The sequence below is a fragment of the Adiantum capillus-veneris genome, chromosome 1 (genome assembly GCF_014529385.1).
Source record: "Adiantum capillus-veneris isolate H3 chromosome 1, ASM1452938v2, whole genome shotgun sequence".
NCBI lineage: Eukaryota > Viridiplantae > Streptophyta > Polypodiopsida > Polypodiales > Pteridaceae > Adiantum > Adiantum capillus-veneris.
The window spans coordinates 183,032,888-183,058,230 of NC_140931.1; the positions used below are offsets into that span (position 1 = coordinate 183,032,888).

A 25,343-nucleotide genomic window follows, 5' to 3' on the forward strand; every position below is an offset into this window, starting at 1 on the left:
TGACCTTGCTACTCGAGATACTGCACCAGTCCAAGCCACACACTCTACACGGGTCCTATATATAAGTGTGTCTTCCCTAATCAATACATATCTCATTCTGGCCTATCGCCTACAACTTGCCCACGCCTCTGAGTGTTCTCTCTCTCTCTCTCTCTCTCTCTCTCTCTCTCTCTCTCTCTCTCTCTCCCTTTCTCTCACATGGTATCATCGCAGTGAGAGGACGATCATGCCTTCTCTGTGCCCCACCATGAATCCCTTGCGTTGCAAGTGTTGCTATGGGCGACGAACCTCATCATGGTTCTCCTCGCTGCCCTACAGCGAGGCCTCCATAACTTCTGCGGACTCTCTATAGAGGCGAGGTGTTCGTCCTTCAGGCCCGACGGCTCCAAGGCTGCTCAAAACCCACCTTTCCCTGCAGCTAGGGCAGAGCCGCTTTCCCTCCCTCTTGCCCAGCCACACAGGCCAATGCTGACAATGATGAGACAACCATCATTGCAACATTCCTCCATAACCTCATGACTGCTGCAGAACTGCTAGTGGACACACAACCCACGTCTTCTATGGCGAGCCCAGCCAAGGCGCATTCTGCAAGCCCTCTGATGGCTCCCTTAATAGCCCAGGACTCCTATGGAAAGCCCTTGCTTGTGCACACAATGCCATCCGCTGATGGTGAGTCCTTAGTTCGTGCCATTCACCATGCGCACTTGCTTGCCTCATGCGCCGCCTCTCGGGCGAGCAAGACAACCCTCAATGACGACGTTGCTGTCGCACCTTCTGCAGACGACCCTGCTACGACCATTATCGCCATCAAACCCTTCCAATTGAAAGCTGCTGCAGCAAAGAGGTCTGCCCTTGCTGCGCGCACATCAGATTATACTTAGATGGTGCAACCATCATAGCAGCCCAAGTTGACAAAATCCCTGCGGCCATTAAAACTGATGGTGCCCACGCCACTGCCGACACTGGTGTAGTTCTTAAAGCAACCAAAAATGACGTTGCCATCCCTACAGAAGGTGTTCCAACCAAAGACGCTCTCTCACAAAATGGATCGTGAACCTGCAAAACCTCTCTCTAGCCATCCACGCCGGCGTGGATCGCTAGAGGGAGATGATTGCACCCTGTGAAGTTGTGTACGAACATCGTCAGCCACCTTTTCCGACCCTCCAAAATGCAAATTGAACCTGGAAAAAAAACTCTCTCTAGGCATCCACGCCGGCGCGGATGGCTAGAGGGAGTTCGGACTTTTTTAAGACCTGACTAATACCAAGGGGGATTGGCAATAGTGCGAAAATGATCAACGTATTGAAATGGGGTCGCACTTGGAAAAAAATATGTTGTAGTTCTCGAACTCTAACTACTACCTTGTGAAAGTGGAGGCGGTAACAAAAGTTCATGGGTAGATTGCCTATCCACCCCAACTTTACTTGCCTTTAACATGTAGATTTCCGTCGACCCCAACTTTTCTTGCGTCATCTTGGCCTACCTTGGCATAGTACTGGCTGCAAGATTCTCCAATTTCCAAAAGTTATGGGCACCTTTTCTAAACCCATTGGATACGGCTTGGTTTTAGGGAAAGTGGCTATGTAGCTTCACATGCATGACTCAATGTGTGCATTCATACTGTCTGACCAAGGCAGCTTCACAGGGTGCAATCCATCTTCCCAGGGCGCTTTGTAAGTGGAACGGCATTTGGATATGTTGCAAGCTCGAGCATTGAGAAGACTTGGCTTGTTTTCCAAGCACTTGGAAATATAGCATTTGCCTACTCCTTCAGCATATATGATACTCATAGAGATTCAGGCAAAAACACCCACTTATCTTGCTTAATTTTTTTTAATAATTGGCATCGAAATTTGAGTGCTTCGTTAGTTTGAAATGTGTTTTATAATTATTTAGGTGTGCATTTAACTCATAAAGCAAAGGGATCGATATTTTTTACCAACTCTTAAGTGGGATCTTGAGTGATTGAATAGATCATACTATTTTGTTTGACTGACTATTTATTGTGCACTATGAAAAGCAAAGAGTTTAATTTGGTAAATTTGTGAAAATATTCAAATGTTAAATCTATCACACAATGGTAAAAAGACATGGCCTTCAAGGAAGCAACTTATGCTTTTAAGATTTTGTATTGGTAACAAGGAGACCTCTAGTTGAAGCTAATATATCGTTTAAAATAAGTCCCCATCTCATGTAAAAATCCTATCGGGGCTGACACACCTCTCTCTCTCTCTCTCTCTCTCTCTCTCTCTCTCTCTCACACACACACACACACACACACACACACATTCACATACCACCCTCTTCGGTGTAGGCGGATGAATGTATGTATGATTGCAATGCACAGAACATGTGTATACCTTCCCTCTCTCTTCCATAAACTACTTCTATGTGCAGTAGTTTCATATATGAGAGAACAAATTGTGTTGTGTAAAACAAGATACATTGAGGGCGCCTCCAACAAAGAATAAGACAATGAATAAAGCAAGCTTGAGGGGCATATAGTGACTCAGTGTGTGCATTCATATTGTACATGCCACAACACCCCAACATCAAAATTCCTTTTTTCAATAGCCTCACATTTAGACTATTGTTGTAACGTCTAGGTACAAAAGAAAATGTCAACTTTTGTAGCAACAGATGAGATATGAGCTTGTGGTTATGTGATTCGGAACTACAGGTGAGGGTTGGAGATCAAACCCTTGTCTCCATTTTGCACCAAAAAGTACCAAACTTACCTCTATTCCAAGGGGAAAGGTGTCCCTCTAGTGGGTCCCAAAACTGAGTGCCTTTTTTTGAACCAATGGAGGCTTGCCAGTACAAAGGTCTAGGTAGTTAACACCCCCCCCCCTAAATTTATTGCATGGATAGCCAAGTTGGACCTCTCTCTCTCTCTCTCTCTCTCTCTCTCTCTCTCTCTCTCTAACAAACCGTGCCAACTCCGATGGCTAAAGAGAGATTGGCCTCAACCTAGCTACCCTTTATTGCTCTAACTCTACTGCTTTTGAATAGCATGTCCTGAGGTGAAGACTCGTTGGATAAATTTTTGAGCTCACTTGGGATTGTTTGTACCACATGAGAGCTTCACTTCCCTCTCTCTCTCTCTCTCTCTCTCTCTCTCTCTCTCTCTCTCGCGATACACACACATATGTGTGTGTGTGTGCACATGTGCGTGCGCAAACATATGTATATATACATATTTTATAAGAATGGTTAGAGATAGGTGCAAAGAAAAAATAAAAACGAATGTACGTGACAACATGGAGAATTATGAACATCACCATACAAAAAACAACACATCATGGCATGAAAGTTAATAAATTTAGAAAGCTAGAGTTGAGCTAGATGCTTATAGATGCATACTAATATTTGCTTGGCTTTATCTTTGCTCAAAAAAAGTCGTTATGTCCGTGGTAAGACTCGTTTTGAAATATTGATCCATGTACAAAGGAAACTATATCCTTTTTTTTTATAAAGAAACTAATATTGTATTTTGCTTAGTTTTTTTGTTAGGCCATATGCATTGACAACAACAACATCATAGATATTCGCTCGGGTTCTTGTATGCTCGCTCACGCTTGCTCGGGCTATGGTAGAACTCCATTAGATGGTCCTTCTAATTAAGCAGCATTGCAATCTTCTTCATGGGTAAATGATCAAGAATCTCACACCTTGCCATGGTGCTGTACACATTTAAAGAGTTTGTAGCATTCTAGGTTTCCTCTTACAGAAAACTCATTCTTACAAAGGCACCTCTTAGGCGTAAGAACCCTTGGTTGCTTCTTGCAAGACCACGACTTTTTTGCACCAAATGCTTCAAACGCAAACAGCATTCAAAATCACTGTCACCTCTTCTTTAGTATTGCTCTCATTACTGAGGTTTTGATTGGCACATCTTCATTGCATTTTGCTAGCATTTCCTTCAACTGATTTGTAGGATGTTTTTTTACTGTTTTGAACTGTCAGTCTGCCAGTGGTAAAATCGTTTTTATAATTTGTCTCTTCGTCTCTTTTTTTGTAAAACTACAGGCAAAATATATTTATTCCATGCCTTGTGTTTCTCAACAAAACCTAGAGATAAGCCCACAGGTTGAAAAAGCCTCAGCTTGATCAGTCTTAATCAGCTGGAAATCAAAACAGAAAAACTGGTTTTTAACGCCAAATGTATTGTTGTACAGGTCTGTTTGTGCTGTGACCATGCGCACGAATGTCCCAATAATGTCGCAGGCCTCAGTAGTTCCTGATCTCCCCCCCCCCCCTCTCTCTCTCTCTCTCTCACACAAAATGTATTGGCTGATACTCAGTCTCGTATATTTATGACTTCCGCAGGTCTTGAGCTCGTTTCAAATGAGGCCCCAGTACACAGTTTGCTTCGAGCTCGACTTGAAAACCAGTGGATATGTACAGCATACACCAGTGCTCCAACACTGTTACAAAGTTCACAGAAAAAGATCTCTCTCTCTCTCTCTCTCTCTCTCTCTCTCTGTGTACCCAGACTTTTGAAGACGTTAATCTCTCTCTCTCTCTCTCTCTCTCTCTCTCTCTCTCTCTCTCTCTCTCTCTCTCTCTCTCCCCTGCCCTGCTTGAGCAGCCCTGCGCAGCTCTGCCCTGCTCGCGCACCCCCGTTGCCCCCCTGCCCTGCTCGCGCAACCCCGCAGCCCTGCGCTGCTCTGCCCCCTCGCACCCGCCTTGCCCTGCACCCGCTGCCTGCGCTGCACCCACGCGCCCGTTGTCCTGCCCTGCTCGCGCGCTCTCGCACTCTCCCCTGCCCCCCCCCCCCCCCACCAAACGCCCGCTGCACGCTCTCGCACTCTCTCCCCCGCCCCCCCCCCCAAAACGCCCCCAAACACTTGGCCATACCGCCTCGCGCTCCGCCACTCGTCGCGATCGCCGCCAGTGTGGGTGCACACGTACATCCAGTGCCGCGCCCGCTGCTAGGGTGGGTGCACACGCGCATCTAACCCCCTTGCGGACGGCGATCAAACATGAGGAAGACGAACGAAAAAGCCGACCCCCTAGAGGATGCCATTCAAAAATGCAAAGAGGAAATGACGGAGACCATCACCAAGATGAACCGCAATCTCTGAGGCACAATAAACATTCTCGAAGGACGTGTGCTGATCCAAGAGAGCAAGATAAGCACGCTTGGAAGACCGAGTGACGACCCAAGAGGAAAAGATCACGTCACTCAAGAAAGAACTCGCCGAAGCCCGATCAAGAAACACACTGGAAGAGGGCGAACTGCAACCATCAGTAATTGAAGAAATCAACACGATCAAGGAACAAGTACGGGCCATCAAAGAGGGAGAAGAATAGCACAAAGAAATGACGACTTCTTGGGTGGATGTTCTTACCAAAACCCAACAGAAGGTGGACGAAGCCGAGAAATGGATCAAGGTGGCCAAGAAAGGAAAAGACAAGGAGATAACGCCCACGTCCACACCCAACAACATCATTAACCAGACACTAGAGGAGGAGCAGAGGAGAAGGGTGCGCGCGTTACATGTGAGAATTTGCGGTCTTAAAGACAAAGGCAATGTGGACGAAGAAGTAAAAGAACTCACAGCCTTGATGGGGATTCATGAGCCGATACACACAAGGGCATGGAGAGTCGACAACATAAAGAAAAATGAAGGCAGTGGAGAAACCTCAAAAGAAAGAGCACTCATCCTCCGTTTTCCCTCCATGGAAGTAAAGAAGTCGTTCTTGAAGAAAAGACCAACTCTTAAAGAAACTGGCATCTTTCTTGGGGACGATCTCACCCTCTCGCAGATCGCTCGCAGGAAGTAATGTCGGAGATTAGAGCGGCAAGGGGAAAAGGCAAGATCGCTTTTTACCGAGACAGAAAAGTGGTAATACTTGAACGACGCTCCACATGACGGTGCGAGACTTATGGGACCACACCCAAAGTAGCTGCCTGGAACTGCAATGGATCTATGCGTCTTGATGTGGGTGCTTTTGAGGATAGCTTTACTGGAAGAGACATCATCTTCTACTCTAAGACACACCAGGCCCTTGGGCAATCCATGCCTCACATCAGTGGATATAGGTGGGAGACAGCCTACAAACAGGAGACACGCTCAGAGCACAAAGGGAGGGGCTCGGGAGGAGTGACAGTGTTATTTAGAGAGGATCTGCAGCCACTGATACATATAGCCCGCAGGGACGAGCAGGCTAGGTACATGTGGGTGAGACTGAAAGACAAGGGAAAGAACACAGAACTACTCAACTGTACAGAGTAGCTAGAAACATTCATAGGAAAGCCAATGTATCTCTGCAGTGATATCACCAACTTCCAAGGCAAACTGTAACGATTGCCTAAGGGAAAGCTTGAAGAGTTTGCATGAGCACGATGAAACATGTAAGCATTACGCTGACTCCACAGGGTCCAATAAGCCCAGTATCTAACCCACATAAAGAAGATCGCAAAACGCTGTAGTGTCTGTGAGAAAATACCAAATACCCAGAACCTTTTGTGAAAAACAACCCCTGGAAAGCAGAGCCGCATACAGGCCGATACGCGGCGAAGGAAGTCTCTAATAATGCAGCAATCCCACAACAAATGATAAATATCCTCTTCAGCAGTGGAGTAACAAACGCAAGAGGAGGAACGAATATGACACGCCCTAAGAAAAGTGCCAACAGGAAGCGCTCCAAGCAAACAACGCCAAAGAAAGAGTCGCTCCTTCAACGGCAAGTGACTTTTCCACAAGGCAGAAAGAAGCTTCCTCCACCAAAGATCAGATTTGTGCATGTGCCAAAGGGCATTGCAATGATCAGCAAGCCAAGATAGTGGTAGCAGAAGAGCATAAATTCGACCCGCAGAAATATCCCGAAAAGGCATATCCCGAAGAGCCCAATTAGACATGCGATCACCATCAAGTAAAGGTGAAACTGGCAAAAAGTCATGCAGCATACTTTAAAGTTCTCTCCAAAACTGACGGTAATGCATGCCCAATCCAAAACGGCGAGCGGCGAAGGGGAACTCAAAAGTATATCCAGCCTCATCGACGACATCCTCAACCACACAAATGCCATGGCTTGAGAGAAAATAAGCCTGGCGAGGGGAGCGGTCGACCGAATTAAGAGAAAATGCTCGGCTCCAATGGAGACTCTCCAAACGAATCGAATCACCTTCCTGTCGAGAATTCCATGAAAGATGAATCGTAACCTCTTTCCAGGCAGACACTAAAGTGGAAGCAAGAGGACATCCAAGAATGTACCCTTCCATCTTGCCAAAAACCACCTCCTAGATAGATGGTTGCCAATGGCCAAAAAAGGAAGTAACAACATGCCGACCAAGGTGTGCAAACATAAGAGTCCAAGGCTGAATTTGTTGCGCAAGTGTAGGCAACAACATAGCTTTCCGAGCAAGAACATGCCTGCGCAAATCCAAAATGTTAAGGCCACCCAGGCGTTTAGGAGTGCAAAGCTTTCCCATAGACATCAAGCGCAAGCCTTTTTTCTCTACATGGGTCCGCCACAAATGGGACATAATGTCCGACATAAGAGAATCAAGGCAACGATGAGGCCAATGCATCAGTGTAGCGCAGATAGTGTGTCGTGCTCTCTACAGTGGGTGATCCTCAATGCAATGTGTGTGACAATCTCACTCAAAACAGATTGAAAACAAGAAACAATAGACAACAACTGAACTCACAGAGACACACCAACAGCAGACCACAAAAAATGACTCGACTATCTCAAAGAACTGATACAGACTCTGGCGTGGCAACACACTCAGCTCCAGCTCAGGACTCTCACGTACAATGGGGTGTCGAGGCTCAGATGTGTAGGGATGGTGAAGACGTGCTGTGTGTACAGACTCACACCTCTAGACGACGACGCTGGACTATATATCTAGAAGATAATCCGATGACCCAACCGCTACTACTCCTAAGTACCACCATAAAGAGCCACCAACGGCTCATAAATGTCCGCCATCTAAGTTTATCCCCAAACTGAGTGGTAGTGACCTGGCCACAATGTCCACTAGACCACCGCCTGTATCCCTGCCACGTGTCATTGTCCAGCCAAGAGAGTCCGTCCACTGTGAACCAGCCCAGACCAACTGTACTAACTGTGTCCTGTGAAAGTGTCACTGTAGCCTGCTACAGGTTGCCCGCTACAAGACCGCTCACCGTCTCGGTGAGGAAGACTGAAAAACTGTGAAAGAAAACCACTAGATACTGCATATGTACAATGGTGAGCTCCTGAATCTGTCATCCAAGAGATAGAGTTGTGGCCACTGCTGCACCCAAAGTATCAGCCTCTGGAGGTGGAGCCATCAGATCCATGGGAAAACTTTGGACTCTATGAGTGCTCCACAAAACGACTCTCAGTGGAAGGAGCAACCACCTGCTGCTCGGCGGATGGGAGTACTTGGCCTGAAGTGTACTGAGGCCGCCGACTCGCACACCCATGTCGATGTGCGCCTGCGAAGCCGTCACACGGAGCCGTCTGTGAGGATGACATGTGTTGTAAAGGTACCCGGCTGCTGAAATCCTTGAGGATAGTAGTCAAACTGTTGCTGTGATGGAGCACCTCCCCCAAACTGTTGATGACTGTACTCTCCATATCCCATGGGCGTCTGTACTGATCTAGCTGGACGAACCCACCCGTACCCCATGGTAGCCTGAGGCTGTTGCTGAAACTACATGTCTCCTTGGATTAGCATGTCCCGAAATCCTTGCATTTGAGCTTTGAGATCATCAATTATCTGTAACTTTACGTGTAGAGCCTGACGCAAGGTAAAAATGGTAGCATCTCTATCAACATTGGCACTCTCTGCAACTCGCAAGCGGCCTTCCATGACCGCATATGTGGCCGAGTGCTTCTGGTGGTTAGATGCTAATTTCTTTGCACCAAGTTCAATCATTGCAATAGCATTTCTTGACTCCTGCAGGTTCTCTTCAGAGATTTTGAACAACGAAGTAGAGTCGCCTCCACTAGAAGAAGCAATAGTAGCACTTGGAGGTGTAGAGTGTCCACGAGGCACTCCAATCGATGTTGGGGTGACAGTAGTAGCAAGGTGGCCAAGAGGCACTGCAGTGGTCGGGGTGACAGTGCTAGCAGGTTCACTGGGTGAGCTGGAGATGGGAGAGAATGACGAGGGTACCACAGGTGCTGTCGAGAATGGTGTGGTAACAGTGGCAGTAGTATAGATGGAAGCAGTGGGGAGAGATACCTGTGGAAGAGAGAACGCCTCAGTAACAGGAGTTGGCATACCAAGAACAGTGGAGCTCACAACGGCCTCCAGCATTGTAGAGACTATAAAGACGGGGACGGAGGTAGAAGAAGAACATCGTGGAGGATGCGTCACCCTAGTCTGACTCTCTGAAAACGGCAGAGGTCGTAGTGTCTCTTCCGTATCTTTGACTCTTTTCTTTTGTATTTTCCTCTGTTCATCTGTGCCAAGGGACTTTCTTTTTGCACGCGATGACAATGCTGCATCCTCATCTATTTCAAGGGGGTTGATGCGGATGTTTATCACCCATGCCAACAATGGCGCGGCAAAACATTGGAAGCTAGACTGAGGTGACTACACTTGTGCTCTAAACCTTTTTGCCCTGGTCTGCAATGATGTAAAGAGGATCTGATGAAACCCACACGGTATGTTCTTTATTAAGCGATAAAGACCATCACATTGTGGAAACGTGGTAGGTACTTCGCATTTCCCCTTTGGTCCTTGAGCATCTCTCACTAAAAAGTAATATCTGAATACTGCTAAGAGAGCTTTGTGATGTTGCACGTTCGGATGATTGGGTTCGAACAATGCCTGGCATGCCTGTATGGTATTAGCTTTGGAGAGCTTTGAGTAAGACCTAGTACTCGGCTGCAGGGAGAGAAAGTTGGTCATCCACATTGCATGTCCTAGACGTGCAGCTGTCAAAGTGTGTCCTCTGTCCTTTGGAAAAGATTTCAGCATATCATGAACCATGCCCACAGGTATGTCCTCAGGAAGGATATCGTCAGCTAGCGAAGTGACACCCAAGTTGTCCAATTGGGCCTGTGAGAGCACATCTCTGAGAGATGGCTTGGTCTGCTGCATATGAAAATTGAGTGAAAACTTTGTTCTGTGTTTTGGTTTTTCAGACCTTGCAACTTCATGACTGATCATGTGAGTCATGACTTTCTTTTTCCCTTTTGTATCTTTCTCTTGTGCACTTGAACTATCACTGTTTGAGCCGCTTCCACTGTCTGAGCCGGAGCTGGAATCTGCATCTGATACCGATGCTTTGTAACTTTCGTCAGATGGAGCACTGGACGTCATATCCGTGACCCCATGGTTGCTAGGTTCTGATTCTGCTTTAGTTTCATAATTAACCTGCTTTTGTGGTTGAGTCCTTTTCCTCGGCAACAGTTTTTTGCCTCCTGCCATAGCCACTGATTGCTGACTGTACACACTGTAGTAGTGTCCTTTATAAAACCCAACAGCTTATAGCAAACTTACTGTAGAGTAGATTCTTTAAGGTCCCCAAGAGCATACATAGAAAATATCCCCAGCTCATACATTTCTCAGCAGATCCCTGTGTGTCTCATACTTAACTGCAAATATGTCCCAAATACAATTGCAACTCTACAAACAGTAATATCCCGATCTGTGCTTCTGAGAAACGTGGTAGGGTGAAAATCTGAGAGAGGCCGAGGATTTAGTATCAACGAAGCCTGCTTGGATTTTTCGAGGGAGGAGCCTGCTCTATCAGGCATGGTTGGAGAAGTCGAGGGAGGAGCCTGCTTGGATAGGTCGAGAGAGGAGACAGAGAGCGGCAGGGTTGGGGCGTGGAGTATACAGGCGGCGGCCGTCGAGGGTTGGGCAGCGGCGAGGGTAGATTTTGCCAGGCGAGGGTGAGAGAGGGAGACGAGGGCTAGATTAGGGGGCGAGGGTAGATTTTGCCGGGAGAGGGTTCGATAGGGGGGGCGAGGCCTAGATAGGGGCGAGGGGTGGGAAGGGTGTCCAGGGCTAGATAGGGACGAGGGCTAGATTAGGGGGGCAAGGGGTGGGTAGGTTGGGTAGGGGCGAGGGGGTGTGGTGAGGGGCGAGGGGAAATTTGTTAGGGGCGATGGCAGTAGATGGTAGGGGCGAGGGGGAGATAGGTTAGGGGCGAGGGTAGTAGAGGTAGGGGCGAGAGGGGGTTTAGAGGGTAGGGGCGAGGGCAGTAGAGGGTAGGGGCGAGGGAGAACTTAGATGGAATTGGAGGGTAGGGTGATTAGCAGCAAAGTAAGGAAGATGTATAGTGCACCAAAGAGAGCGGAGAGAATTGAAGTTGTACTGTGAAGGAGAGAAAGGAGAAAGGGAGATAAAAGAAGCTGTGAAGTGCTGCCAGCATAAAAATTTGCATGCTTCCTATAACTAGGATCTGGCAATCAGAAAGGCTAGAGCAACCATTCCCAGCTTCTAGCAAACTTGAATGTAAGTGTAAGAGAGAGGGGAAAAGCAATGAACTAGTATGGCAGTAGGAGTGAAGCTACGACAGAGGTCGCACCAGAAAGGCAAGGAACTAGATGTGTGTGTGTGTGAGCTCTTACCACAAGAGAGAGGGGAAGGGAGATACAGCAGAGCAAGTTTGAACGTGTTAGGAACAATACCAAAATCAAAGATCTATCCAAGGAAAGCTGAAACTGAGACCTTCAACAAATCCATGAGGAGATAGAGGCAGTAGAAACAAACAGAGCAATAACGTTGGATCGCAGCAGGACTCCAAAAAGCCCAATTCTATCACTGAGAGGAGAGCAGAATTTATACACTCAGTCAAACGAGGAGAATTTTAAAGATAACACCGATTACAAATTAGATGCGACTGACATGAGGAAGACTTGCGAATAGGGAAAAGGGAAAGCCGGAGAGAGCTGAGGACGGGACAGTCATAAGGTTGTTGGTGGGATGGATAAAATACCCAGATTTCTAAGAGTCAAGGAAGTGAGTGATAGCACTTAACTCTTGATCCATTTACCAGTGGCAAAGGAACGCCTGCCAGAGTGACTAACTGGACAGCCCCTTGTGGCAAAATCTCTCGTACCATGAATGGCCCTTGCCAGGCTGGGACTAGCTTCTTAGCTTTTTTCAGATACTTCACTTGATAGAGTAGCACCAGGGAACCTTGTGTTATTTTCGGCTTTCTGAGATGGCGATGATGCCACGCTTTGCGACGAAGTTGTTCAGCTTGGAGAGCATGTGAAGCTAACATCGTGCTTTCTTCTAACATTGAGAGACGAGAGAGGTTTGCGGAAGCAATCCCCGCTGTGACGCGAACACTTCCGACCCTTGTTGAACCTGAGTTGAACTCATATGGTGCAATTTCTTCTAGAACGAAAGCTAGCTGGAATGGGGTGTAGTTAGTGGTTGCCTTGAAGGAGGTGCGATAAGCCCAAACTGTGCCGAGGATAGCCTGAGCCCAAGAAGTTGGATGCAGGTGACAAGCTTTCCTGAGAAGCGCGATTAGCACTTTGTTAGTGCTCTCAGCTTGCCCATTTGCTCTAGGATAGTGTAGCGCAGATAGCGTGTCGTGCTCTCTACAGTGGGTGCTCCTCAGTGCAATGTGAGTGACAATCTCACTCAAAACAGACTGAAAACAGGAAACAATAGACAACAACTGAGCTCACAGAGACACAACAGCAACAATAGACCACAACAAATGACTCGACTATCTCAAAGAACTGATACAGACTCTGACGTGGTAGCACACTCAGCTCCAGCCCAGGACTCTCAGGTACAATGGGGTGTCGAGGCTCAGATGTGCAGGGATGGGGAATAAGTGCTCTGTGTATAGACTCACTCTAAACGACTACGTGAAAGATAATACTAATGGCCCAAAACGACTACTCATATGTACAACCATAAAGAGCCACCAACGGCTCATAAATGTCCAATCAGCTAAGTCTATCTCCAAAGTGAGTGGTGGTGGTGACCTGACCACGATGTCCACTAGACCACCGTCAGTACCCTGCCACGTGTCACTCCATAGCCGAGAGGGTCCGTCCAGTGTGAACCAGACCAACTGTAACGAACTGTCCAATTGTCTGTCTGTCCTATGAAGTGACACTGTAGCCCTGCTACAGGTTGCCCACCACAAGACTGGTCACCGTCTCGGTGAACCAGACACTGAAAAACTACAAAAAGTAACCATATATACAATGAAAGGAGTAGCAAGTAGTGCGGTCCTGTCACCCAAGAGAAAGTGTCGTCGCCACTGCTGCACCAGAAGTCTCGACGTCCAGGGGAGCCATCAAATCGATTGTGTAATGCTGTGGTTGCTAGACTATGTTCTGAGCAAACTGACTCCCTGTGGTTGGAGCAGCCACCTACTGCACAGCGGATGGAAGCACCTGCCCTGAAGTGTACAACCATGGCGGTGTGCACCAGCAACACCGTCACAGCAAGGAACGCTCTGCACCTGTGGTACCTGACCTTGAGGCCCCTGCGGAGTATAGTATTGGAATGGGGGCTGTGTGTACGATCCCAAGAACTGCTGAGAGGGACCTGCTGCTCCTACATACCCTGAAGGAGTTTGGACCTGTGTCCCTGGCCCAGTCCATCCGTATCCCATAGGAACCTGTGTAGACCTATTACCATACAAAAGCATCTCTTAAAATCCTGATAGCTGTGCTCTTAGGTCATCGATGATCTTTGACTTAATCTTCAATGCTTGTTGTAATGCGAAAATCGTAGCATCTCGATCTGCGATGGCACTCTCGGCGACTCTCAGAGATCCTTCCATAGATGCATATGTGGCGGAGTGACGCTGGTGCGTGGCAGCTAGCTGCTCTGTACCTAGTTCTATGGTGGCAATAGCAGCCCTTGAGTCCTGAAGTAACTTCTCAGAAAGCTGAAACAGAGAAGTAGAGCCTGGCATCCCTGAAGATATATCAGATGCATGGGATGTTGGAGGACGCATAAGTGGCATAGCTAGCGAGCTAGGAGTCGGTACAATGGGTGTAGTAGGTACCTCTAGGATGGTTGTTGTAGATGGAGAGGGAGATATGTTGACTAGCCCGGTCAGACTACTAACCATGGAGGAAATTGATGAGATTCGCCAACGACCGATGCTAGATCTCTTGTGATTCAACCATCCCAACAAGCCACCCAAATTTTCCCGCTTAATCTTATGCTTGGCTCACATCGACCAACTTAGGCCCCCATGGTAGATATCTTTGTTTTGTACTGTTATTAGGCTATTTTGTTACTCTGACTTTGTATCAGATCCACCACTTTGTAACTTTCGGGTCTCATAGGTCATTATGGCCTTTTGAAGACGTTAATATAACATTTCATTTCTCTCTCTCTCTCTCTCTCTCTCTCTCTCTCTCTCTCTCTCTCTCTCTCTCTCTCTCTGGTCATGGCAATGTGCAACTAAAAGCAGTCAAAAAACAACTCTAGGATCTCTTGGGAGATGTCCTAAACGGTCAATGAGAAGCTTAGAAGTTGTCAAAGTGACATCTGAAAAAAGAGAAGAATTTCTTGGAGGTTGAAGGAACAAAAATCATTCCTAAAACTCCAAAAAGGTCAGAAAGCCCAATAGCGAAGATGGTAGAATCCATAGCAAGGTAAGATTGTAACAAAGTGATGATCTGGCATCACCCACTAGACAGACCGTATGGCCCGGGATTCACACCGTGATTTTTGGCAAAAAATGACCATTTGAATGTATCAGCATCCGGAGACACCAATTTTTTATAGCTTTTGCTTTTGGGCCTGTGTGCCTTAATAAGTGAGGTCTTGGTGGCAGATCATTGCTTGGCCAATGCATCTAGGTAGAGAAATACACTCTACCGTATCTCATCTCCAGTGCTCTTTTCAGTTGAAGTGATACAGTTTCAGATTCAATTGTGTGTTTGTTGTTGATACACCGCCTCGTCAATGGATTGCTGGCTACTGTGATATCAAGATCCAGTCGATTCTTATCCTACAAAGGATCCGACCCGACTTTTTGCAGCACACGCTATGGATTCTGACAAAGACCGGGAGTGGGAGTACAAGTCTGAAGGAAGAAAAGCTGAAGATAAAGCGGAAGAAGCAGCAGTCAATCATGAAGCGGTCATGGATGAAGACATTGAGCAAGAGGAGGCTCTGACTAAGGCACCTTGTGTTTGTTGAAATTTCATTGTAGAAACAATGTTGAAGTTGGGTGTTTGATGTTCCAAGTGATTGAACACGTCATCTGATGAGCCTCCAAGGGTGTTGCTTAAGACTCAGCTTTACGCAATGTAGCAATATCTTCACTCTTTAAGGTGAGCCCATAGATCTGAAGTGCACCTCTCTCTTGAGTGCAATCTCGGTTCCTTCGCTAGCGAGAACTACTGTTTTTGGGCCAGAATGTTATCGTTTCCCATAATATGCAATGCCCTTGCTACAGATATTTGCAAATAGGTAATCCTACGCTTTTAATGTGTAGCCTTTCCTAATTATTTTTGTTCAGATCAAAGTTTTACTTTCCAAAGAAAAGCTCCAACTCTACAATTGGTCACTTCAACAGCCAGGGTGCTGCAATCAAATGATGAAACAGAAAAATATATCATAGCAATTCAGGCAGAGATAATTACCACTGATAATAAAAGGCCTTGCTCAAGGGAATCATAAAACGCTAATGCCAGCACTTTAGTACCAGCCTCTGGTCCCCTAACAAACCCCCTTGTGAGAAACAAAAAAACAACCAGGTCATTTTGAGCAGAGTTAATACTTGAGGGTCTAAATTTAAAACAACTTGGACTAGAAAAATCCGAAACTTACATCAAAGAGATGGCTAAAATAGGTGTTTTTCGAGTATCATAAATTGCCACAAGTCCTGAGTGCATATCATCGCCTCCGCTAAATGATATTGCCAGACGTTCACCACTGTAATCCCATACCATCTTCTCCACTCGGCCATTCCTGTCACCGGAAAATAATAATGAACTTCAAAGACATTCTAAATAGGATAAGACTATTTTAGACTTACCCTCCTGTGATTGCCTCTATGTCTGGAAGCTCCACGGGCAGCAGCTGGACATCTTAGCAAACAAAAGAAAAAGAATCATGTCTCTTGCAAAAAAAAATGTGCAACTTCAATCTCTGTGCTTAGTAGTAAAGTACCATACATATTTTTCTGCTAATGGATACATGAGGATTTTAAATTTCAGTTTCTTTTTTATATTATTTTGTCTGGATGAAGACTAAATCTAAAAACGTTGAAGTAACAATGCACGTGTTAGACATTTCACAACAATTTACGATCCAGGGACAGTGGAGCACCGCGAGGGGCTTACCATGGGGTGTGGCCAAGAAGTCAGGTCTGTATGCTGTCCTATGCAGGTGTGTGTACCTCCATGAGGTTGAGAACATTCTAAAGGATGGCTAAAGGTGGCCACATCACTGCCCAGAGGATTCTACACAGTGGCCTATGGTGGCCTTCATATTTTGAGATGCTATTACCCACGTAGAGGTATGTAATACATGTCAAAAATATTCTCCCAAGCCCAACCGCCAAGCCAATGGACCTTTCCAACTGTAACCAGCCTGATTATTATTTGAGCAGTGGGCCTTTGACTTGTCGGCTACCAGTCCATCAGCGGCCCTACCAGTCCATCAGCACAGCCAAGGGGTGAGATATATATTCTCGTCACCACCATCTATGCAACCAAATGGACTGAGGTCTCCACCACCACAGATTGGACTCCTCTCATTGTAGCCAGGTTTCTCTGCGAAAATATCTTCTGCAGGCTTTGGTGTCCACTTCAGATCATTAGTGACCAGGGGAATCACTTTGTGAATGAGCCGAAGTCTACTTTACTGACTAGGTACAAAATACTTCAACAAAAATGCTGCTGCTACTACCCTTGGGCAAAAGGATAAGGAGAAAACACAGATAAAGTTTTATTACTCTACTCAGGAAAGCTTGGTACTCCACGCTACCACTTAGGCCCAGGCTATCCTAGGAACCACATACTCCACTGCTTTCAAAGCAACTAACAAGCAGGTTCCCTCTCCGTTCACATTTGGCATGGAGACCATTGCCACTTCAAGTTCAATTCTCGTTCTCTGCTGGTGGGTATAGTTCAAATTGTTGAGAACTGGCACCAGTCATGTTTCTTTCGCCTAACTCTAGTGGTGCCGGCTCAAGCACGACCTTCACCCCACAAAGCCAAGTTTCATCACAGCTCTCTGGTCTTGTTGTACCAAGCCAACTACATGAAAAAGGCTAAGAAATTAGTGCCTGCTTGGCAAGGGCTCTTTGTAGTCGAAGAGAATCTGCCCCATGGTATTGTTAAACAGGAAATCCTAGCAGGTCATTCTCCTCCACTTGTCAATTATCCTAGATTAAAGACCTACCATCTGCACTTGAACTCGTTCTCAGAACCATATCTCACCGGTCTTTCTTTCTCTATGCCACACCTATGTAGTTTCGAAAGTGTGCCCCAGTCTTGGCAAACTTTCTGCAGTGTGTCATCTAGTCAATTAGCACTCTCCCACCTTTAAGTAGTGCTGTTTTGAGCTCCAGTTTTGTGCGTTTGTGTCACATACAGCTTGCTGCATCTCTCCCCACCCATAATCCCACATCCCCATCAGATAACAATCCCACGGACGGCCGGTGTATCTTACTCAGAACCTTAAGAGTCCATGCCACTATCTATCAGATTGATAAGCGTACCTTATGCTAGAGTAAATATGTGCAAAAAATATTTGTTCTGATGCCTTATTGATGATCTATATTACTAAAGTAATGGTGAAGGAGCTTTTCACATGCAAATTCATCCCCTTCTCTTGGAAATAATGCTGCGCGTATGCTTGAGCTTTGTTGACTTAATCACACATCAACTCTCTTAGACTGATCCAAGAACTAAAATACATCAACATCCAGTGGCAGTGAGTATCTTCTATCACTACTTAATAATAGACACAAACATAATTTGTAAGATACCACAATCCAACTATATTAAACCAACTCATAAAGACGTTTCAAATTATATATTCTCAAGCTCCGCACATATATTACCTTACCTAGAGCTGGAGGTTTGGAAGCGAAATGTAATGCTCCCAAGGTAGTGGTGTTGTTAAAAGCCATTAGCAAAACAGCATCATCAGAGCTCCACCTTGCACTCTGTGCATATACAAATGCACAGCTTAATTATAAAAAAAAAACCTTTGTAGCTACGTAAAACCAACACAAATGAAAGTCTATCTTCTTATGTGCTTGAGGAGTGCTCAACGTGGCCGACATGTATGGAAGCTCATCCTCTTATCTTAGTAGAGGAAATTTTGTATGGAAAAACATCATTTGAGTAATGAAGGGGGGAGCGATCGTCTTTTGCTTTGTGTATCTGTTGTATGCTCTCTCTCTCTCTCTCTCTCTCTCTCTCTCTCTCTCTCTCTCTCTCTCTCTCTCTCTCTCTCTCTCTCTCTCTCGTGTTTGTTTGGGTTTGTTTTTGCTCGAGCTGCGCAAACACAGAGAGAGCCTGATGAGAGGAGAGGCTAGCTAGTCTCAGAGACAGATCACAGACTTTAGAGCTGCCACTGGACACCCGGAGGAGTTACTACCACAGCAGAGCTCGTCGCCTTACACCAGAGGCATACTGATAACCGAGCGACTGAGCTGGGGAGATCCAGACGCCCACGACTGCGGAGGACTACACAACATCGACGGAGGCTGCATGAGAGGATTCGGGTCACTTTGGCTCGACATGCACGACGCCCAGTCAGACTACTGACTATGGAGGAGATTGATGAGATCCGCCAGCGACCAATGCTAGATCTCCTGTGATCTAGCTATCCCAGCTAGCTGTTTAGCTGCTTAGCCCACACCTAGCAGTTTAGGATTCCATAGTATTTTATTTTGTCATTTTGTCATCTTGTTACTCTGACTTGGTGTCAGATCCACCACATTGTAACTTTCTGGTCTCATAGGTCACTTTGGCCTTTTGAAGACGTTAATATAACATTTCATCTCTCTCTCTCTCTCTCTCTCTCTCTCTCTCTCTCTCTCTCTCTCTCTCTCTCAGCTATGTTGTATGGGGTGTAGATATGGGGACCTTTTGTAGGCCAGGATGGTTGGAGACGTATGGAGAGGCCCTTGGTATCTATGATCTCTCGACTGATCAAGGCCTCCGTACCCCACGCTATCATTCAAGCAGAGCTAGCTGCCCCTCCTATGGAGATTGAGGCGCTTACCAGATCAGTCTCCTTTGTGCACAGCTTGTGGGATACTACTAGAGACAGATATGGTAGATTGCCAGATTGCCCTTGAGTCTTCTAGACAGTTTGCTCTTCAAGGGGACACTTCATGCTGGTATGCACAGATGACATCATGGTTTTAGACGCGTGGCTTCACCGTGGACACGCTGCCCCCTTTCCAGTACTCTCTTCAGGCACTCTCGATGTCTCTTACATGGGTGGAGGTTACTAGACTCATTCGTCAGGACCTTATCCAGCTGGATACCAGGAGGACATGGATAGAGTCGCCACAAGAGTTGGGCCCGAAGATGGCTTTTTATAGAGAACATCTTCTCCACCTCACAAGAGATGGGTTTGTCATTCGACCAAGCTACATAGCCACACATATGTCTCATGGTTTGTGGTGTGCCATTGGTCACATATGCACATCCTCACATCAGCTGGAGATTGATACTTGCAGATTCAGAGGGATACCAGCAGACAGCAGGATATGCGGCTTATGCCAACTAGAGCCAGAGACAAAGCTACATTACATATGTCATTGCACAGTGTACTATGAGATACGAAGCCGTTTCCACTGCTTATTCAGAGAGGGTTTCGGTCCTTTCTCTAGGGTCATGAGTTATGAGGATCATAGATGCCTTGGGCTATATCTACTTGAGTTACACAGATACAGAGACACTTTACTGGGGAGAGCTAGAGAGAGACAGTCCCAGAGACAGATTACAGATTTTTTTTCACTAGATATAGGACAGCCAGAGGAACGGCCATCACTGCAAAGCTCAGCCCACACTCATTCAACCACTATCGACACTCTCATTGACCGAGCATGAGCTACGGAGATCCAGATGGCCACGATTGAGGAGAGGGGCTACACAACATCGTCGACGGAGACTACAGCCATATTCTCTCGACATCCAGAGTGCATATGAGGATGGATTCTAGTAGTAGTAGTATCTCTCTCTCTCTCTCTCTCTCTCTCTCTCTCTCTCTCTCTCTCTCTCTCTCTCTCTCTCTCTCTCTCTCTCTCTCTCTCCTTCTCCTTGTGGGCAAGGGGCAACGTGCACCATTCCACAAGGAAGCGCTGCCTGTGCATTAGGGTTTCGGGCAGCAAGGGGCAGCACGCAGGGAGCCATAGCAGCAAAGTGACACGCGAAGGCTGCACGATAGCAAATTTCATACGTGCAAAGGTTTTTGGCAATAAAATTCAAAAATTGGCGGACAGAGTTGCTACAGCGTGAACAGTGCTTCTGATTAGGGTTTCGAGCAATGGGCTGCAAACCCTAGCTCTTGTGTGCAACCTGTTTCCGGAGACCTGCTCTCTCCTATAAAGCGTAGGGAGATAGTTCTCTTGATGGTGATGGTAGTTATGAGTCTATGATCTACCCTCGGCCTTTCTGCCCACCTCTCTCTCTCTCTCTCTCTCTCTCTCTCTCTCTCTCTCTCTCTGATGGCATGAACTTCTCCTGCCTTGTACTCGCGCTGCGCGCAGGTGGTAGCTGGTGGCTACGCGCCTCAAATAGGGTGCATCAACCAACAGCAGACCAACGACTGTGCAGCACGCCCTCATGGTAGAAGCAAAGGAAGGGGGACTCACGTAGATTTAGGCCTTGCAGGAATAGAAAACAGGGGCTGTTAGGATGGAGGTCATGAGCGCTTCACCAATTTGCAAGTCCCGTACGAAGGCTACCTTCATGCTTACAAGCAAGCGGATAACACAAGTGGAAAGGGAGATGAAGGAGTGGAAAGCAGAGATGGAAGGATGGTGGCTGGAGAAGGCAAACCTTCTTCAAATGTTCCTCAACGAAGGCACACAATGGAAGAAGGAGAAAGAGGACCTGCACATAGAGAGACAAGCACTTAAGGCGGGTTCACAAGCACTCAAAGAAGAGGTCTCAGCCCTCAAGCGAGAGCTTGCTGATAGAGCAAGCAACGGACTAGAGGAAGGTGAATTCCATCCCTTGGTAATCGAGGAAATCAAGGTCATCAAGGAACAGGTACGGATGATCAAAGAGAAAGCGAAACAAAATGGGGCAAAGACGTCTTCGTGGGTGGATGTAATCACGAAGACACAGAAGAAGGCGGATGAGGCCGAGAAATGGAAAGAAGTCGCTAAGAAAGGGCAAGGGAAAGGGAAAGGGAAAGAAACCACATCTATCCCCACTCCTACAATCATCAACATGACTTTAGAAGAAGAGCAGCAAAGGAAGACTAGAGCACTGCACATACGAATAACCGGTCTAAAAGACCGAGATGATGTGGAAGGGGAAGTCAAAGAACTTCTCCACATGATGGGTAGTGAGGCTACTCATACAAAGGCATGGAGGGTAGGGAAGAAGACACAAGGAAATGGGGAGACTTCAAAGGAAAGAGCTCTAATCACGTGCTTCCCATCCATGGAGGCAAAGAAGGACTTCTTGAAGAAGCGTCCTACACTAAAGAAAACGGACATATTTCTTGGAGATGACCTCACACTAACACAACTTGCTCATATGAAAGAAGTTATGCCCGAGATAATGATAGCTTGAGAGAAGTGGCCTTCTGCAGGGATGGATGAGTGGTTATTCTAGAGAAGCGTCCCGCATGACGGTGCGAGACCTATGGCACTGCACTCAAAGTGGCTACATGGAATTGTAATGGATCTTTGCACCTTGATGTAGGGACCTTTGAGGATAGTTTCACAGGGAGAGACATCATTTTCTACTCTGAGACGCATCAGGCCCCGGGGCAGTCCATGCCCCATGTGAGCGGATACAGATGGGAGACAAGTTGCAGACAGGAGACTCGATCAGAGCACAGAGGACGAGGTTCAAGAGGAGTGGCAGTCTTATTCAGGGAGGAGCAGTCTCTGATACATATAGCTCGGAGGGATGAGCATGCTAGGTACATGTGGGTGAGACTGAAGGCAGAGACAGGCAAATATCTCTACATCGCTATTTGCTATTTCCCTCCTAGTACGTCACTATATGCATCATCTCGAGGACAGTCCCCCTTCTCTATTTTGGATGATGATATATGGGACTTTTCCAGAGATGGCAACATTATTATCTTGGGGGATTTCAACACTAGGACTGCCCATCCCCAGACAGTATTTTATGATACCTCATAGGAGTTAATGCGAGGGCTTGATATTACAGAAATGGGCCTGTCTAGATTATCACAGGATGAGAAGCACACTGAGTATGGCAGATACTTGATCGATATGGGGACTGCACATGTATTGGCCATTTTCAATGGCCTACAGAGATTCCCTGAAGCAGGTGGATTTTACATGCTTTCGACATCAGCATGGCGCTAGTACAGTGGATTATGTTATGGCTCTGCCAGGACTCATTCCTTCCTTTCAGGATTTCATGGTGGGAACTAGGCTAGTTGGGGTAGCAATCGATCATGCTATCTTGTCTTTCACTCTATCGTTCCAGTTCAACAAAGCTCCATTGGGAGAGGCCTCCAGACGTACTCAATATACCTTCACGAGGGAGACGGATCCCGTGTACACTGATGAGATATATAGGAAGCTATGCACTCAGGAGCCAAGACGACCACTAGATGAGCTCACCCAGATTGTGACAGAGACGCTCCACGATGCAGCATCAGAGGCATATCCCCACAGCCAGCCTACACGCAGACGATCTGGGAGCATGCATCAGAACAGTTGGTATGATGAGGAGTGTAGAGAGACGAGGATCGGATTACAGAGAGAGGTGCTCATGGGTACTACTACACATAGACAATCACAGATTATCTTTTTCCGCCTAGTGCGACAAAAGAAGAGGGCTTACCTATCTAAACTAGAGCGTGATCTATATCAGCTGTTTATGAGTCAGGACTCTAGTGAGGCATGGAGGCTTTCAATGAGCACTCTCCACCGCCAGCTATCACTTCCACAGAGACATGGGGGGAATATGCTACATCTCTCTATACAGCATCGGGGCAGACACCTTTGCTTGACCCTCCAGAGGCATGCCCATCAACATGTACTTTCTTCTCTTCTGAGAGGGTAAGGAAATCCATTGACAAGATGAAGGCAGGAAGAGCACAGGATCATGATGGTATGGTAGCAGAGCACTTTATCCATGCCCAAGATAGGCTTGCAGAGCCTCTTGCTATGATGTTTAATAGAGCCATGTACGAGGGATTCCCTGAGACTTGGAGTATATCCACTATTGTGCCTATCTTCAAGTCGGGAGATCTTATGCTTCCTGGGGATTACCGAACCATCATGGTTGGTCACACTCTGGCTAGGCTATATGCATCAATTCTTGAGCATGAGTTGAGTGGATGGGCAGAGAGAGAGGGCATACGGGCTGCAGGACAGGCAGGGTTTAGGAGAGGTTTCTCCACTCTTGACCACATTTTACACTCAGAGCCATTATTGAGGAGGGTAGACACCATGGCAGGAGGATATATTGTATCTTTGTGGATTTCCACAAAGCCTTTGATACAGTGCCAGGAGCCAAACTCATACGCAGATTGCAAGACATGGGGGTGCCCACAGAGCTGATCTGGAGGATCTTAGCTTTATACAGGACAATGGTAGGACAGGTACGCACTACTCAGGGCATGTCTGACATGGTTCACTCCACCATTGGGGTGAAGCAAGGTTGTTCCCTATCTCCGACTCTCTTTGGGGTATGAGTTTTCAGATAAAGTACAGGCGGAGGGTGATAGAGGTGCTCAACTTGCAGGGACATGGATTCCATTGCTATTATATGCTGATGATATTGTACTGATCTCAGATTCTCCACAGGGGATGCAGCGTCATTTGGATGCATTGCATATATTTGCACGGGACAGTGGATTGTCTGTGAGCCTTGGTAAGACCAAGGTAATGGTGTTTAACACCACGGCGCAGTGGGTAAGGAAGTCCGCCCCCACTTTTACATATGATCAAGAGACTGTGGAGTATGCAGATACATATACTTATCCTGGGGCGGTTTTCAGTGGTCCAGTATTTTCCCTAAGGCGTGCAGCAGATACACGATTGACCAGAGCCTATGCAGCATTGGGGAGACTTGAGAGAATATGTTCGCAGGTTCAGTTCCAGGAAGCTCGGACAAAGCTTTGGCTCTTTGACACTTTGGTCACTTCGGCCATGCTGTACGAAGTGGAGATATGGGGCCCCTCAGTTGATCATCATAGCAGAGCTGGCAGTACTGATGGATGGGGATGTATGGAGAAGCCCTTGGTGTCTATGATTTCTCGGATGATTAGGGCCAAGGCCTCAATACCACATGACATTATTAGGGCGGAGCTCGCTGCTCCTCCATTGGTAGTGGAGGCACTCACTCGACCACTTTCATTTATGCATAGCACTTGGGCTCTCCCTACAGACAGATATGCTTGATTAGCACTAGAGTCTTCACGACAGCTGGCATTACAGGGAGATAGATCATGTTGGTATGCAGAGATGGCATCTTGGTTTCAATTACATGGCTTTAGTATGGATCGGTTACCCCCATTTCAGTACTCTTTGGATCCACCCTCCATCTCCCTCACTAGGGCAGAGATTACCAGGCTCATCAAACAAGACTTGATTCAGCTGGATACAAAGAGGACATGGATACAACCTAGGTACACATGAGCTAGGTACAAAGATGACTTTCTATAGAGAGCATCTTCTCCAACTCACAGAGGATGGTTTTGTGATCAGACCAAGATACATGGACACTCATCTATCCCACGGGATACGATGTGCTATTGGTTAGATACGCACATCCTCACATCAGCTAGAGATCGAGACAGGCAGATTTAGAGGAGTACCCACTGAGTCCAGGATTTGTCAGGTGTGCCAGATAGAGCTAGAGACAGAGCTACATTACATATGTCACTGCCGAGTATACTATGAGATACGAGGCCGCTTTCACTGTCTATTCAGAGAGGGTTTTGGGCCACTTTCTAGAGTCATGAGATACCAGGATAGAGATGCCTCGGATTATACTTACTGGAGATTCGCAAACACAGAGAGGACCTCTTGAACAGGGGCACAATGAGAGAGATCCAACAATAGCGGAAGATTACAGATTTCTTTCAGTCATAGACAGAGGAGTCCGAGCAGCCCCAACGACATAACAACACTAGAGGCACCAGAGGCATACTGCTTGATCGGGAGATAGACTTGGGGCGGTCCCGTCGCCCACACATGAGGGGGCCCTCTCGACATCGACGCAAACTGCGACAAAGGATCCATGCCATACTA

The 25,343-nt window shown here is 46.8% G+C and overlaps 1 protein-coding gene across 1 annotated transcript in view; it reads right to left on the reverse strand.

Annotated features, from left to right (window-relative positions):
• Positions 1–3,896: 3,896 nt before the first annotated feature.
• Positions 3,897–25,343, reverse strand: part of LOC147466133 (Transducin/WD40 repeat-like superfamily protein) — a 95,437-nt gene continuing 73,990 nt past the window's right edge. The window contains exons 10-14 of the mRNA XM_086524248.1: positions 17,975–18,074; positions 15,936–15,987; positions 15,728–15,868; positions 15,541–15,628; positions 3,897–4,427 (exon numbers count right to left, since the gene is read on the reverse strand). Coding sequence (XP_086380374.1) covers positions 4,344–4,427; positions 15,541–15,628; positions 15,728–15,868; positions 15,936–15,987; positions 17,975–18,074 — 465 coding nt within the window. The 3' untranslated portion in view covers positions 3,897–4,343. The remainder of the gene's footprint in view (positions 4,428–15,540; positions 15,629–15,727; positions 15,869–15,935; positions 15,988–17,974; positions 18,075–25,343) is intronic.